This window comes from Ylistrum balloti, unplaced genomic scaffold (assembly GCF_031769215.1).
Source record: "Ylistrum balloti isolate Yb309-2 unplaced genomic scaffold, AGI_CSIRO_Ybal_v1 Utg369562, whole genome shotgun sequence".
Taxonomy (NCBI): domain Eukaryota; kingdom Metazoa; phylum Mollusca; class Bivalvia; order Pectinida; family Pectinidae; genus Ylistrum; species Ylistrum balloti.
In genome coordinates, this window is record NW_026781862.1 from 480,044 (window position 1) to 495,343 (window position 15,300).

At 36.0% G+C, this 15,300-nt stretch overlaps 2 protein-coding genes across 2 annotated transcripts in view; one reads left to right on the plus strand and one right to left on the minus strand.

The window, feature by feature from the left end:
* The first annotated feature begins 7,094 nt into the window (after positions 1-7,094).
* LOC132547499 (uncharacterized) lies at positions 7,095-8,079 on the plus strand. Its single transcript, XM_060211293.1, has 2 exons — positions 7,095-7,371; positions 7,502-8,079. Exons 1-2 carry the CDS (start codon positions 7,095-7,097, stop codon positions 8,077-8,079), a joined length of 855 nt encoding a protein of 284 aa, XP_060067276.1.
* Positions 8,080-12,804: 4,725 nt separating this feature from the next.
* The window catches only part of LOC132546115 (nucleoredoxin-like), a 47,799-nt gene continuing 45,303 nt past the window's right edge, over positions 12,805-15,300 (minus strand). Inside the window, exon 7 of the mRNA XM_060209850.1 lies at positions 12,805-15,135. Coding sequence (XP_060065833.1) covers positions 14,950-15,135 — 186 coding nt within the window. The 3' untranslated portion in view covers positions 12,805-14,949. The remainder of the gene's footprint in view (positions 15,136-15,300) is intronic.

Consider the following 15,300-nt stretch of genomic DNA (forward strand, 5'->3'; position numbering starts at 1 on the left):
AAATACCTTCATCAGTAGGCAAATTTTCAACCAGTTGTCATTTCAACAATATCTCTGGAGAAGGCAAATTGGGACGGAGTTAATATTCACTGTGAAATGAAAGAAGATTTAAACCATGGGTATCAGTAGAACAATGTCTTTTGGTAAAATAAACGCCTTTCGCTCCTCTTGCTTAATTCAAGTTGTGTCGCAGTTAATAGTAAAATTACCCAATGGGATCATGGTGGCTGCCACCTAACAACCCCAAAGTTAACATGTATCCCTCGAGTTGTACGTTATTCTGACAGCTGTCGACATTTTTCATGGAAATGATGATATTGGGACCAAGCCCTAGAATGACCAATCTAACGCAACATGTAAAGGCTGTGAGTTAAACCAGCTTGTTACTGTTTAGGAATAACAGATTATCGTAAGGTTTATCAAAATTATACCATATATTAAACATTCGGTGGAAAACTGTTGGTGGCGTAGAATTATTCTGATGAACTAATATATAGAATTTCATTTAATATAACAATATATATTTCAAATTAAATTCTAATTGATTTTTTCGCTTAGTTCGTGGATCACTGTAAATTTCCAGTATTCCAGTATTTTATTGATATAAACAATCATTAGGATTAGACTGCAGGCTAGAGCCTATATCAGTCTTCTCCCAAAGACAACTTTTCCAATATCTATATAGATTCATGATTTATTTGTTTGCAAAATGTTGTGATTGTAGTTTGTTTTGGGAGAAAGCGTAAATAATGTTGTAATTACTGGCGCCCAATCCTGTTGATGATAAATATGGCAATAAAATATATTTGAACACAGAGAATAGTGGCGTTGGCGGTAAAGATCGAGGTAAGCAGCTATGAGGGATATGTCTTGTCTTTGATTCTGGTAGGTTTACATTAATATGTCTGAAAACGAAACTAAAAGACTGTGTAAGGACTTTTTCATCATGTAAACGCAATATATGCAAGAAGGTTACTATGCATAAATGGAAAATTCACAATAAGGAAACTGGAACCATCACGTTTATCAAATATATAGCATAATGGAAACCTGTTCAGATTAGTTACATTGTAGTTAAAGTCGAGGTAAGCGGATGGTGTAGAAGAGTTTGTCGTATCCTAAATTTCCAATTCTTGTGGTATATACGATGGACCAGGATAATAAATTTCTTGTTATTTAAAGACAAGATGTCATCAATATATCTGAGGGTGAAACTAAACGGGTTTGTAAGGTTTTTTTCCCTTGTTATATTAATTCTTCGATAAATTCAGCCTGGTATGTAAACAAAAACAAGTCAGCTAACAGAGGGGCGTAGTTAGTTCCCATATGTATGCCAATAATATGTTGTATGATCTTACCATCAAACTTGATGAAGATAATGTCAACTAGAAAATCTATCATTTTATGCTTTCGTCCTCCGTATGTTGGTTCTTTGATTTTGACGTACTGTTCCACGAAATAACCTCAGAATTGTTCTTAATCATATATTTGTACGGCTGTTTACCTTTCTTGGAAAAGAAAGCTCCCGTAAAAAGTGCAAAAGATACAAGTGAATAGCGCCTTTTAATACAAATCTAGATAAGATACAGTAGAGCCAAAGAAAGAATTTAACTACATCATACAGCTGTTTAGTCCCTCTGGGACTCGTCATTGAGGAGGAAGGCATTCTTTCTGATCAGAATGGGATTTGTTGGCGCACTGAATGGAAAACTCAAATGCTCTTACAGAATTTGTCTTAGAATAGGGCGTTTAAGACTGGTCAAAAATTCCTTAAGAGTTCTTTAAAATCCACCTAGTATTAATTCCACTTGAGTTAACAGTGTCACAACAAGACTGTGACCCAGACTTAATAGTACTTAGAATAGTAGTAAGTAGTTTTGACAAAGGTTGGGTTGAACAGATTGACGAAACAGCAATAAAACGTTGTTTACATGGATTTTTGTGGAGTTTAGAAGTGTCCGTATCCTTATCATTCATAGGCAAAAAGGCATTCTAAATAATTGTGATACTGAAACATAATTAGCCAGTTTTTCTTCTTTGGAGACATTGCGTAATGTATAGGTAGGGTTTCCATTGTTATCAAGCAAGCTCAGTTCTGTTTGTTTACAGGTAATGTAATAATGTCTCCAGACAAGGATCAAGTTATTGGACGCCTTATCTGCAGGCAAAATGACAACCTGTTATGTAAATTTGAAAGTGTGTGTTAAACATCAGGATCGAGGAACGCTAGCTTGTGTTTTGTTTTAGATTTTAAGCTGCTAAATCTTGTTAAGAATAATGAAATGAATGGATATAACCCACTCTGAAAGAGACTCAAAGGTAAGATGTTCTCGTTTCACTCTCTTGCATAGTTTTCAACGGAAATCATACATATTTTGAGACTTATATTCCAATCAACGAATGGGGTTTCACGATATGTAAGCTCTCGAATCTTAACATTTCGGATAATGCTTAAATCACCAGTTACTGTTTACCATTTAACCATCTGACAAGCTGACGGAAGATTAGTTCTAAGGTCATCTACATACTATTGATGTAGTATTTGAAAGTATGATTGAATATTAACTTGAAGATACTTCTGCCGTTCAATATTGCTGATATTAATAAGCATCCACTCCCTTATTTGCAAACTTAATTTTCATCAATTATCGAGTTGTTCGAGGACCGCGGCCATCAAAATGTCAATAGAGGAAGAACTCTTGTTTCTTCAATTCATCTGCACACGAAAAATGAATCAGCCGCTTATGTGGACGATTGTACATAAGAAATCAAAGTGAATTACACCATTTAATACAAGTTCATAGTTAGATACAGTAGAACAAATCGATAAAATTAAGCGTATATTTATGATTTGAAGCGGTTATTTTTTAAGAGGCTTGCAATATAAGCGTTAGTTTAAACAATATTTTATTTAATAATCAGCAATTTGACAGGTACAGATAATTTTAAGGGACGGGAAAACAAGCTTAGAGCTTATATTAATTTCTTTACCAAAAGTTTGAACGTTTTCTTTGCTATATATAGTTGACAAGTGTAAGGTGTAGATATAACAAGGTCATTCATGACCAGGATGCGTCGGACATTTCATATAATCAGGTGAAACAGAACGTCGACGTTTGCTCACACATATTGAGGTTGATATACTTGTTTTCGTTAACTTTGTCACTAATAGATACAATACATACACCTGAGGATCAGGAATATGGCAGATGGCATTCTGATACCAAAGATCAAGCATTTGTAAAGTATTAATCGTGTATAAAGGTGAAGAGATGTGAGTGACGTTGTAAAGGAATGGGTGAAGTCAACTCCAGAAAAAAATGCAGAAAAAAATGTATTTCATCAAGTGTACTATAAAAACTTTATACCAAGTACAAGGAGGTACTTTTCTTGTCGTATTTCACTCGCGCCTTTATTTTGGGGAGCAAATAACATTTGCTGGTCTTAAGACTGTTTGATATAATGTAGAAAGTGAACTACTTGACCCATAAGTAAACAGAAACATGGTTGTTGAAATTTAGGAGTTTGTTGGCTTTCATGTTTACCTGGTTTTACTTTGTCTAGAATGGAGTGTGAGTAACAGAATAACAGCACGTGACAACGAGTGATTGCCATTGGCTTTATAAGAGCTGTTACTGGAGATATAGTAAATGCCTGCTTCCTCTTTTGTGTAATGTGTTATCTAATCTGTACTACGCCATCGATTTTAAATCACAGAGTTACGTCATCTGTCAGCAAACAGGTAAAACCTCTATCAACCCTAAAATATATCGTTTTTTTAACTTTAAGGTTTTGTCCATTGAAGTTGCAAACCCGAGACACAATGGCGCATGTTGCGAGTATGAGTATCATTGTTACGTATACAGTCGTTAACTTCTGGCTATGGAGTTATGGATATTGTTCGGTTCCACTTGATGATTTTTATGATGCCGGAAACTTAAATTGTCTCAAAGATGATGGTTACTATTATTCAGAACTTGTAAACCTGGCTAGTGACTTTGACTTTTTTGGAGACAAATATAGAAGTATATGGGTAAGTTTACTATGAGAAATAATTAAATATATTCAACACTTCATGCATACATTCTGATGTATTAAAGATTAATTCAGGACTTGGACTAGTATGTGAATATCTAAAATGTTGATTTAATTCAAGGCAAGGACTAGTTCGTGAATCTTCAAAATATAAGTCAACTCAGGCGTAGGACTAGTTCGTGAATCTTCAAAATATAAGAGCTAGGTAGTGTTAGTGAGTCTGTAAAATGATATTTTAATTCAGGACTAGGACGAGCTCGTAAATCTGTGAAACGTACGTCAACTCAGGACTAGGATGAATTCGTGAACCTTCTAGTTTGAGAATCAGTAAAATGTTAAGTTAATTAGAGCTAGGACGAGTTTATGAATCTTTAAAATGATAAATTAATTTAGGGCGTGTTTGTGAATCTGTAAAATGATAAGTGATGATGGTGGCGCTGTATGATATTTGCTACCAGTTACGTATATAGGCAATGAACATCAATTAAGCTTATTCTGTAGATATTGTTATTACTTATTTATACAAATTATAATATTTTGTTATCTTTATTATAGATAACTGCTAATGGTGCCATGTTTTTTGTCGACAATGTTACCTTCCCAGTTGCACTCTTGACTCCATTTTACGTTCTTAATTATTGGAAAAGTACAAAAAGAGTTTGTTGGAAGGAAACTACCTCAGAAAAAGAACTCGAGCGGGCTGGAGAGGAGATAAGATCTTACTTCCCAGAACTTGTGAACTTCAATGTGTCCTGGGTACTCATAGTGTCGTGGATTGATGTAACCCCATGGTCTTGTGACTTCAGTGGCAAAAAATGTGTAGGTTACATTGTCTGTTGGGATATCAGTATTAAGTATTGAGCTTTCTCTATTGCAGGTACAGCTTCCCACTGCTACGTGTTAGGCCTCCCGCTCTAATCATGTCAGTAGATTTTATAAAATCCAAATTTTAAAAAAGAAACGTATCGAATTATTTGATTTAATGAGAACTTTATATTTAGATTGATAAATAGGCAGCAAAATATGACCTGCTTTTCACATATTAATGTTAATTGGAATGCAAAGGAATATTTTGTGTCTATGTCAAGACTTTGAGATTTGATTCTTGAAATAGTTTGATTTTAAAAAGTATTTTATCTTTTTCATGCCTTGTTGTTATTCTTACACAGATGTATTAACTGAAATATTCATTGAACATATGTTAGAAAGATAAAACTGCATATTTGGAAGCATTTCTTTTTCGGCTTATCTTGAACTTACATATTAACTTGTATTACTTACTTACCACAAATGTAGGTAAGTGGTAGGACAATCAACCCTAGCGGCAGAGGACGCTTTCTCTTCCGGAACACCCGGTCTTTTTGCTTCTTGTATTTTTTTTTTATATTTTGCTGTAGGTTTATTGAATTTGTGTTCAGATTGTGGTTATGCGCACATGTTGGTCAACATATTTTCTTGATTTTAATTTTTTCTTTTTAAGAGTTACAGATTAGTAGATACATATAGTATATTATCTTATATCTTAGTGTCAGAAGTAATTAACTGTTTATGCTCTCTTAATGCAGTTATTTACATAGCAACCTATATTCACTTGTTTGACTTCAGAAGTTCACTATTGTTCAATTTTATCACTTAAAAACGGGAAAACCTGTTTTTTTTGTTTTTGTTTTTGTTTTTGTTTTTTTTTTTTTTTTTGTTGTTGTTTTCCTGTTATGCATGCCTCCTGCAATAATGAAGAAAATACCCATATATTCAACTTTCCCTTAAAAATTGAAGAGAAAAATTAATCTACATATACAGATATAAAATTAATTGATGCGGAAAATACTGAAGATGATTTGATTTATTGGTTTCCATGCTTCCATTTGGTTAACACACATGTATGTAGTTATGTTGGCTCAAATCACGGCTAGCCATTGTGGGTTCCATTTTGATGTATGAAGTAGTTCAAGGCATGTCTGCTCACGGTACAGTTTTAGAAAAAGCTATCTCTGCTCCTTTCGTTGTAGGGAAAAGTCGAAGTAATCAGGTAATTTCAATGTCACTTCAAATTATTTTATTTCATTTCTAGGCTATCGGTATTCCGAGCAATACCTTTCAGGCAGTGCTGATGACTGACGACATTCTGTCTTTCGTCGTTTACAACTACAACAAGATAGGATACAGCAGGCATTGCTGTGGAATCTACCCATTCTACGCACAGGTAAATTATCTTTGATATGTTTATATATGTACATTGCGCGCGTTTCATTGTATCGCTTTGCATACTGAATAACTAGTTCTATACCGAGAAGACGACATTTAAACAGCTCAACAAGTATTTATATCAATCATCTTAGTTATTGTGAGGAAGCTACATCAATAAATAAAAAGTATATAATTCGACAGGTTGGTTTCAATAAGGGGGATGGTACCCACTACCACTTTTTGGAGGGATCAGGCACAGCCTACATTAATACGGTGGTATCACGTAGCAACGTGAACCGGTCAGGCACGTTCGTCTTCAGACTAAACGGGTACATGGCACGCCCCGTAAAGGTCGCCGACATAGTGTTTCTGATAGATTCTTCCTACAGCGAGAAGGATCATTTTGACAGTGTCCTTCAGTACATAGTCAACGTTACGGACAATCTCAACATAGCTGCTAATGAGACACAGGTAGCTGTTGTAAGTTTCTCCGCGACAGCCCAGGAGGAGCTCGATTTCCTATCCTGCACGAACAAGGACTGTGTTCACGACCGTGTTTTGAACATATCCCATCTCAATAGCACCTCACACATGGAAACCGGGCTAGATATGGCAAGGTTTGATCCTCTATCCATCTACGTATGATTCCTACTTCGTGGAAATAGTATTTGTATTCATGTGTTATTTTTGAAGTGCAAGCAGATATTTTTATACTGTTAACGATAAAATGTTTGAGGATTTTAGTTTCAAGCTATTATCGAAGATGAACCAAAATCACTAAATGAATCTGACAAAATATAATTTAGGAAGAAAACCATAGTCTTTACAATATTATCTGCTTAAATATGGTGTCCTACTATTCTTCCAGCGACATGTTCCAGTGGACGAAGGGAGGAAGACAAGCTGCGGTGAAGTACGTTGTTGTACTAAGTGATGGACTGGTCAGTGAGAGGATGAAGGTCAAACGTAAAGCGAGATTAATGTCCGATAGACACGGTGGTATCACAGTAGTAAGTGTTGGACTTGGGCGATCTGTGTATCACACCATACTGGAGAGTGTAGCCTTCAATAGTTCATACTTACTGGCACCAGATCCTGGCAAATTGCTGGACCTTCTGCAGTTAGAGCTGCAAGATCAAAACACTACAGGTAACTCACATGTCGATACCCCATGAAATATTGTTACTCATCGTAGTTACTCTGTATACGATATTTCCCTGGAACACTAACTCGTTATTGTCCATATTTACATTGTATTTGTTTGTATGTTTCTGAATAGATTGTGTGAAAGAATACAATGCTGACATACTGGTCATGGTGGAAACATCAACAACGAGCGGCAAAATCTATAAGACGGTGATGGAATTTCTACAGACATTCCTCAGTAAAATCAACCCGAACAACTACGATAACAATATCACCTTTAGTTTAGCCCAGTATGATAATAAGACTAACTATATCATACGGGAATGTCGACTGTCAAACTTACAATACATCCAGGACGCCATCAAGGAGCTGAGGCAGTCACCTGGAGAGGAACCGGATTGGAACAGTTTGCTGAGGTTTGTCGATGTCCATACGTCCTACACTAGTGTGAAAATTCGTAAATATGTCATGTTTGTAACAGCAGGTCACATCCAAAAAGAATCTGTGGCACATATAAAAAGACAGCTCGTGAATCTGCGTGACAACAACGATGTGATCGTAGTGATGTTTGGGGTTGCTGACCACACAGACTGGACGGTACTAGAAAAGGTATATGATCGTGGGTTTTACACGTTCTCTACAGAGGATGTCGATGTTGCGTCACGTGTTCTTTGGAATGACATTAAAATGACTAACTGTACAATAATTTAAGCAAATCAACAAAGATGTATTGTAAGTTGGTCACAATCGACATCGCTGTTTAAAGAGTCTAACAGGGACAAAATCATGTTTTTTTATCAACGTCAATAGTGATTGTACAGTGAAACTATTCTAGCAACTAATCACAGTATTTTATCGACTTTATTGCACTGAATTTATTTTAATGAATAGTACTCAAACACATTGACTAATATGGCACAATATCCAGATGGTACAATTATTTGGAGCACAAATAAAATGATAGAAAATTACCGTTATACTATCCAGACACTTTAAACGTAATGCAAGATTAGGCTAACGGATGACGTTTTAAAATATAGCTTTGAAGACTTAAAGAAACAGATCTACAGGTATTACCTGAGACGGTAAGCATATTGAATATGTTAATCAAGTCAAATATCCAGGACTCATTTTAAGTCTTTAACTCTCTCCTAGAACCCACATACTCAATGTGTTGATGAAAGATGCAGAACTTCACTTAATACTTTCACTTTTGTTTCCGGCTTCGATCTTGGATCGAACAACATTAGTATATTAATATAAAACGATAGAGTATCTAAATGTCAACATTCACGTTATATATTTGTCAACATTCACGTAACGTTTGTCAACGTTGACGTTATGTTTGTTAACATTAACGTTATGTTTGTCAAGATTCACGTAACGTTTGTCAACGTTGACGTTATGTTTGTTAACATTCACGTTATGTTTGCCAACGTTGACGTTATGTTTCTTTGTCAACATTCACGTTACGTTTGTTTGTCAACATTCACGTTACGTTTGTCAACAATGGCGTTATGTTTGTTTGTCAACATTCACGTTGTTTGTTTGTCAACATTCACGTTATGTTTGTCAATTTTCGCGTTACGTTTGTCAACATTCACGTTACGTTTGTCAACAATGACGTTATGTTTGTTTGTCAACATTGACGTTATGTTTGTCTGTCAACATTAATGTTACGTTTGTTTGTCAACATTGACGTTATGTTTGTCAACTTTCGCGTTACGTTTGTCAACATTTACGTTATCTTTGTCAACATTCACGTTACGTTTGTCAACATTTACGTTATGTTTGTTTGTCAACATTCACGTTATGTTTGTCGACATTTTCGTCATGTTATTTACATGCCAGTTTAATTCCGTATTTTTTAATGCCTTTCGGTATTTTACGAGGTGTCTTTTGTAATAATAATTTTAACGTGACCAGAAAAATGAACATGTGATTTTAGCATGACTAATCGATTACCCAGTAACATTTGCTGCAATACTTCAACTTTAACTGCTTGTGGAGCATCAGCATATCGACCAAAGTAATGTCAAAATATACAAGACATATATTGCATAGCGATGGTGGTTTTGTGATGTGTTTATCAGTCGTTTCCTGAGAGGGTGTGCATACCAGCAGTTTTGTGATATCAACACAAATAGTTATCTCACTATAAGCACACAAGCAGTGTTTCTACTGATGGGCTGTCATATGGAGATGCAGGTCATTTATCAATTTTCTGATTTTCTCTTCTATTTGTTGATGTCTTTCACATTATTTGGTTTTCTCCTGTATTATTTGTGAGCTGGAGACCATCATAGATTGAAAATAGGAGATAGTCGCGTCGAGAGAGTCGCCTCACCTGTGTTTGCTAGTCTGCAGTGTTCATAAACACTGTGCCCAACTCCTAGTGTTTTACATGTAGTTCCCGACAGTGTAAGATGAAGTGATTGCGAGTCTGCTTGTGTATTGCAGATTGCAAATTAAGGGGGAAATATAGCGCTGAATTATTTTTGTTCTGTTTGGTCGTCCTTGATTTTCGGCTACTTCTCTTGGGTGCCCCTATGCAGGATGTAGGTTCATCAGCGGGCGTGGAGCGATTTCTTCATGTACTTTTCCTGCTGGCAAGAGATTACCTGTGGTGTCACGCAGCTTTCTTTGGTGGCTCGTTGAAAAGATCCATATGAAGGAAAAAGAGAGTATTTGTCAAGGACGTGTCGAATAGTGGTAATTTCCGTGTCATTCAATGTCAGTCCTACATCATACTCCAATGTCAACGGTTTCCTGATTACAGACCTAAATGTAGTTAGTTAGGCCTCTCGTCTCTAGGACCATGTCGACATGAGAGACTCTATCCAGGGTGTAGTTAGCAACATCTTTCGGTCGGACTGTAATTGTATTCGACTGTTTTGATCGTAGATCGATCGATAGGAGCGATCTAGTAACTTCTAGTTTATGTTTCATTATGGAAACAATTTGACGGATACCTTTTTTCACAGGGCTTGCACGCCCCTTCTGAATTTCTGCTTCGAAATGATTTGTCTCACCGTACTAGGCAAGGATAAGTGGCAGTGGGTGTTTCTGTAAGAATATCGGTCCCAATCCTGCTAAGTCTGACCTCTCTCTTGGTTCTTTGTAAATGAGGATCTCACTTTTCTTTGTGGTGATATAGAATTTATCCATCCTGGAAGTCTGGTGTGTTTCGTTCAGACATGTTCGGGGTTCTTCTGGATTGTTGCCTGTGGGAGAGAGAGATTTAGAGATTTTATTTTCGCTCAAAGTCCCACTGAAATGTGAAACAAGAGGTCACAATTCGTTACATTGATATGTTACATGGCAGGAGTACAACGGTGCAGCTAATTATAAGCTTACAGACGGGATACTACAGTCTCAGCTGACAGGCCTATATCTTTAACTTCTCTATGAACGTGGTACGTTTTCCCGCCTGTTTCTCGCAGTTTTCATTAGTTCGTTATCGTATGGTTTCAGAGAGACTATCATATCTTTGGTCCTTCTTTCATGTCCTATTGATTAAGAAAATTGCCCGGAGGATTTTTATTTATACTTGTGGATCCATATGTCTGGAGATCCTTCAGTAACAACAATAGGCTGCCGGTTATTCTAATTTAGTGTCATTTCTTCATCGACTGTCGTGTCATACTACAGATCAGCCATTGGTCTTCTCGCTTGGACCGATTGGGTTCTCATCATCAACTGACCTTACTAGACAATGGTGGTCTGGGAATACCTGGCAGAATACATACTTCTCAAAGTTACAGATACAGTTTGACTACTATCCGTTATTTCTTATATTTTGGCTGTCCTTTTGGATATTACTTTTTCATTCTCTTGTTTGCTAATGTTCATACGGCATGTTGGAAGTTAATGTTTATATGGCTTGTTGGAAGTTAACGTTTATACGGCTTGTTGGAAGGGCTTGTTGGAAGTTAATGTTTATATGGCTTGTTGGAAGTTAATGTTTATATGGCTTGTTGGAACGGCTTGTTGGAAGGGCTTGTTGGAAGTTAATGTTTATATGGCTTGTTGGAACGGCTTGTTGGAAGGGCTTGTTGGAAGTTAATGTTTATACGGCTTGTTGGAACGGCTTGTTGGAAGTTAATGTTTATACGGCTTGTTGGAACGGCTTGTTGGAAGTTAATGTTTATATGGCTTGTTGGAGGGGCTTGTTGGAAGTTAATGTTTATACGGCTTGTTGGAAGTTAATGTTTATACGGCTTGTTGGAGGGCTTGTTGGAAGTTAATGTTTATATGGCTTGTTGGAAGTTAATGTTTATACGGCTTGTTGGAAGTTCGGGCCAAGAGGTGTTGTTCAACCTTGTTTTATGAGCATCGATAACTGTTAATAGTGATGTTTCACTGGTTGGTTTAACCGCTAGATGTGCTTCTCAAGTTAAATAGACAAAAACGTCCTTGATAAATATCTAGTAACTGCCGTTTTTGGGGTTTTTTTTCACAACAGCCTTAACCATGTAAGTATTTAAATCTCCGACACAAACACGCTTGAACAACATCTTTTCTAATATATATGTCAACCTATGAGATGATACTATTCCCAACCGACTTTGACCATGTTGGCTGGACATCTCACTCTATATATTTGTATGGGGAAAACATACTATAACAGTTCTTCCTGTAAAATATACCACTACATATTCTTTAATTCTCTGTTGTTACAAGAATACTTTCTGGTACTTAATAAAAATTTAACGCTGGAATTCAGATCCAAACCGATCGGTATTCTCTCGTTGCATTTGGAAGGCCAAGGTGGATTGGTGAATTTGAAAGGCTGTTTGCTAGTTACATCTCATGACCAATAGATATTAATTTATTATTCTACAGGTAGATACAACTTCTCCATTTTAAGATGTCTCTAGGATTGAAGTTCTAACACAACTAGCAGAAGATTTGAGTGTGATGTTTCTATAAAACACGGATCCCCTGACTAGTGTGAAACATATACCAGCACTGACGTGCATAGTGTATACTACCAGATGGTAAGAAATCGATCTACATTTCGGCTGTACTGTAATTAAAAGTACACTTCGGTCGAGCTTAATTTGACAAGATGGAAACAAGTACACACGTTGGGAACAATGTGCTGTAATCAGTTCGTTTTTGTTTACGCTCTAATCATCTACTGGTTGTGTTATAAGAAATTCTATTCCGATGTCATTACCAACCAAGGCAAATCTTCCGGAATTAGAATGTCTTCATTTTAGATATTTGTCCTACTCAATGTTGGTTACATCTGCAGGAGGTAATATGTATTTCTTTACCTCTAGTTTACTATGTCTCTTGTGAATAATGATCCAATTTAATAATCAAAGTCTAGCGTGGTTCAGAGACTTGTGTGTTGTAGTTACAAAGCATACATTTATGTCGATATCATCTTTGTTTTAATGAACAAATAAACAACAAAATAAATAAAAACACATTTGTACAAGTTTAATATGCGTAATACCAGTTTTAAAAACAGGTTTAAATACCTACGTGGATGTATAAGTATGTTTTTAAACATTTTTTTATTAAATCCACTCTACCTTCTAATCTATGAAACATATCCATTATACAGTAGTGTCCATAATAACAGCTGTAGTTAAAAGGCCTCGTTATTACAATTAATATCATTCAGTTTATACATGAGTATAACAAACAAAGCTGTCTGTAGTTCAAGACATCCTGCACTTAAACTAAAAGCTGCATGGTTATGATGAGCCACGTTAACATGGCCTGGATAAGATTTACCTCCCTTTACTCATCATTCCTGGGAGTAGAATTTTAGCAACTTTATCACATACACACATACTACAAGACAAATCCTTGTAATGTATGTTGTTCACTTGTGAGAAACATCACTCCATTACCCTTTTTTAACACAAATTTCGTTTTCAATCATACAATTAAATTTATGTTATATAATCTTTTCCATTGATTGACTGCTTAATTATATTTAGTTGTATTGATACAGTAGACAGATATTATAAACATCAGAATATTAATCTTTGTCATCCATGGCTGAAAACAGTCTGCATCATGTAATATAAAGCCTATGTAAAACTTATGTGTCTATATTCTATTATTATTACATATGATAATACACTTCAAGCAACAATTAATGTTTGGACAAACCAGGTTATACAAAGGGAGGTAACTCCTTGGGGGTTGGGGATGGGACACAGAGAAGTGCACAACAATGCATCAGTATTTCTTTGGAATGACAAACCAGTAATCTATTGTTTATAAAAAAAACTTGTCTTATCATTAACTACTAATTTTGTACTATACAGAGTAGCAACTATTAGTCAACTACCTTCTCCTCCACTAAACTTCTTCCACTAAACTCCTTACACTACCTTCTCCTCCACTAAACTCCTTCCACTAAACTTCTTCCACTACCATCTCCTCCACTAAACTTCTTCCACCAAACTCCTTCCACTACCCTCTCCTCCACTAACTCCTTCCACTACCCTCTCCTCCACTAAACTCCTTCCACTACCCTCTCCTCCACTAAACTCCTTCCACTACCCTCTCCTCCACTAAACTCCTTCCACTACCCTCTCCTCCACTAATCTCCTTCCATTACCCTGCCCTCCACTAAACTCCTTCCACTTTGGTCGTTTCTACTAAACTTTTCCCACCAGGTTTCCCTCTGCTAAATTTCTCCAGCTAGGCTCCTCCATTAAACCTCAAATAAACATGACTAAACAGACTTCACATAACATCTTGTTTCATCACAATATCATACAGTTGCTATTATCACCAGGACAGCCCATATCATCATAAAAATCTTTAAATATTTCATTGATTTGCTGTCATTTATTTCAAAACATCAATATCAAAGATGACACCAAGCAAAACAATTTTGTATTCGTAACAATATCAAGCTTCATGGGTTAAATTAAGGAACAGGTTACAAAAAAATCATACATTTCTGGGATGCTGAAATTTCATGTTTTTCCAAAAATATGCATTTCATTGGCAATTGATTTTGTGAGTAAATCTTCCTAACATTATCCCATGTTACTTCAATGTCAGCATTTATCTGCATATCTTTATCACGGATATATACATTCCTGGATTTAGAGTGCCCAGACAAACAAGAATAAATTCCCCATGAAAATTTACAGTTGATCTACAAAGAATAATTGAGAACAGAATTTGATCTTTCCCATGGACTTTAATAATCGTTGGTCTAGATTATACTTCAGTGAATTGTCTATTTATCATCACAGCATCTAAACCATTATATAGATTAAATATGAGATTAAAGATGAAGCAGCAAAGATCACCAACCAAAAGACATCCTACAGTATATAGACAGCAAAGCAGTCACATCATGTGTTAGCATCATGTTTCAATCCACAGTCAGTAACATAGAGAAGTGGAACCGATGAAATATGATATTTCTGTCTATCCACAAACGCTGGTCACAAAAGTGTATCTAGCACTGGTCTGGTGCTGAGTTAAGTCCAGTCATGTTTAGTATGTGGAGAACACATTTATTTATGTATGTATATCAACTTCACTGGTCAGAATAAAGCACACTTGAAGGACACAGAAAGAACATGGTCGTCTTCAACTGAGAGAAGTGGCTTCCAAAGTTCCAGCAAAGTATCGGCTGACAAAGTCTGTTGCAACTTCCTTTGTGATCACCGTCTCAGGACTAAGATAAACTTTTTGGTCAGGAAGATCAAAGATGACCAGAAGTGGACACCGGTCCTCTAGGTTGGCAAAATCACGCACATTATCACAACATTCATTCTGAAACAAACAAAAAATTAATAAATCTGAAATTAAAGGCCATGCAGAAAGGTAGGTATTCTAAATAATAATCTAATGTTGGGTCCACAATATTGGAAATCCTTGATAAAGAGTATTGCTAATGAAGGGAATTCCAAATGTAGGGAACGCCCAAAATAAAATCTC

Coding starts and splice junctions, on each gene's coding strand:
- LOC132547499 (XM_060211293.1), top strand. CDS start 7,095: ATGTTCCAGTGGACGAAGGGAGGAAGACAAGCTGCGGTGAAGTACGTT. Junction 7,372..7,501: donor GCAAGATCAAAACACTACAG/GTAACTCACATG, acceptor GTTTCTGAATAG/ATTGTGTGAAAGAATACAAT.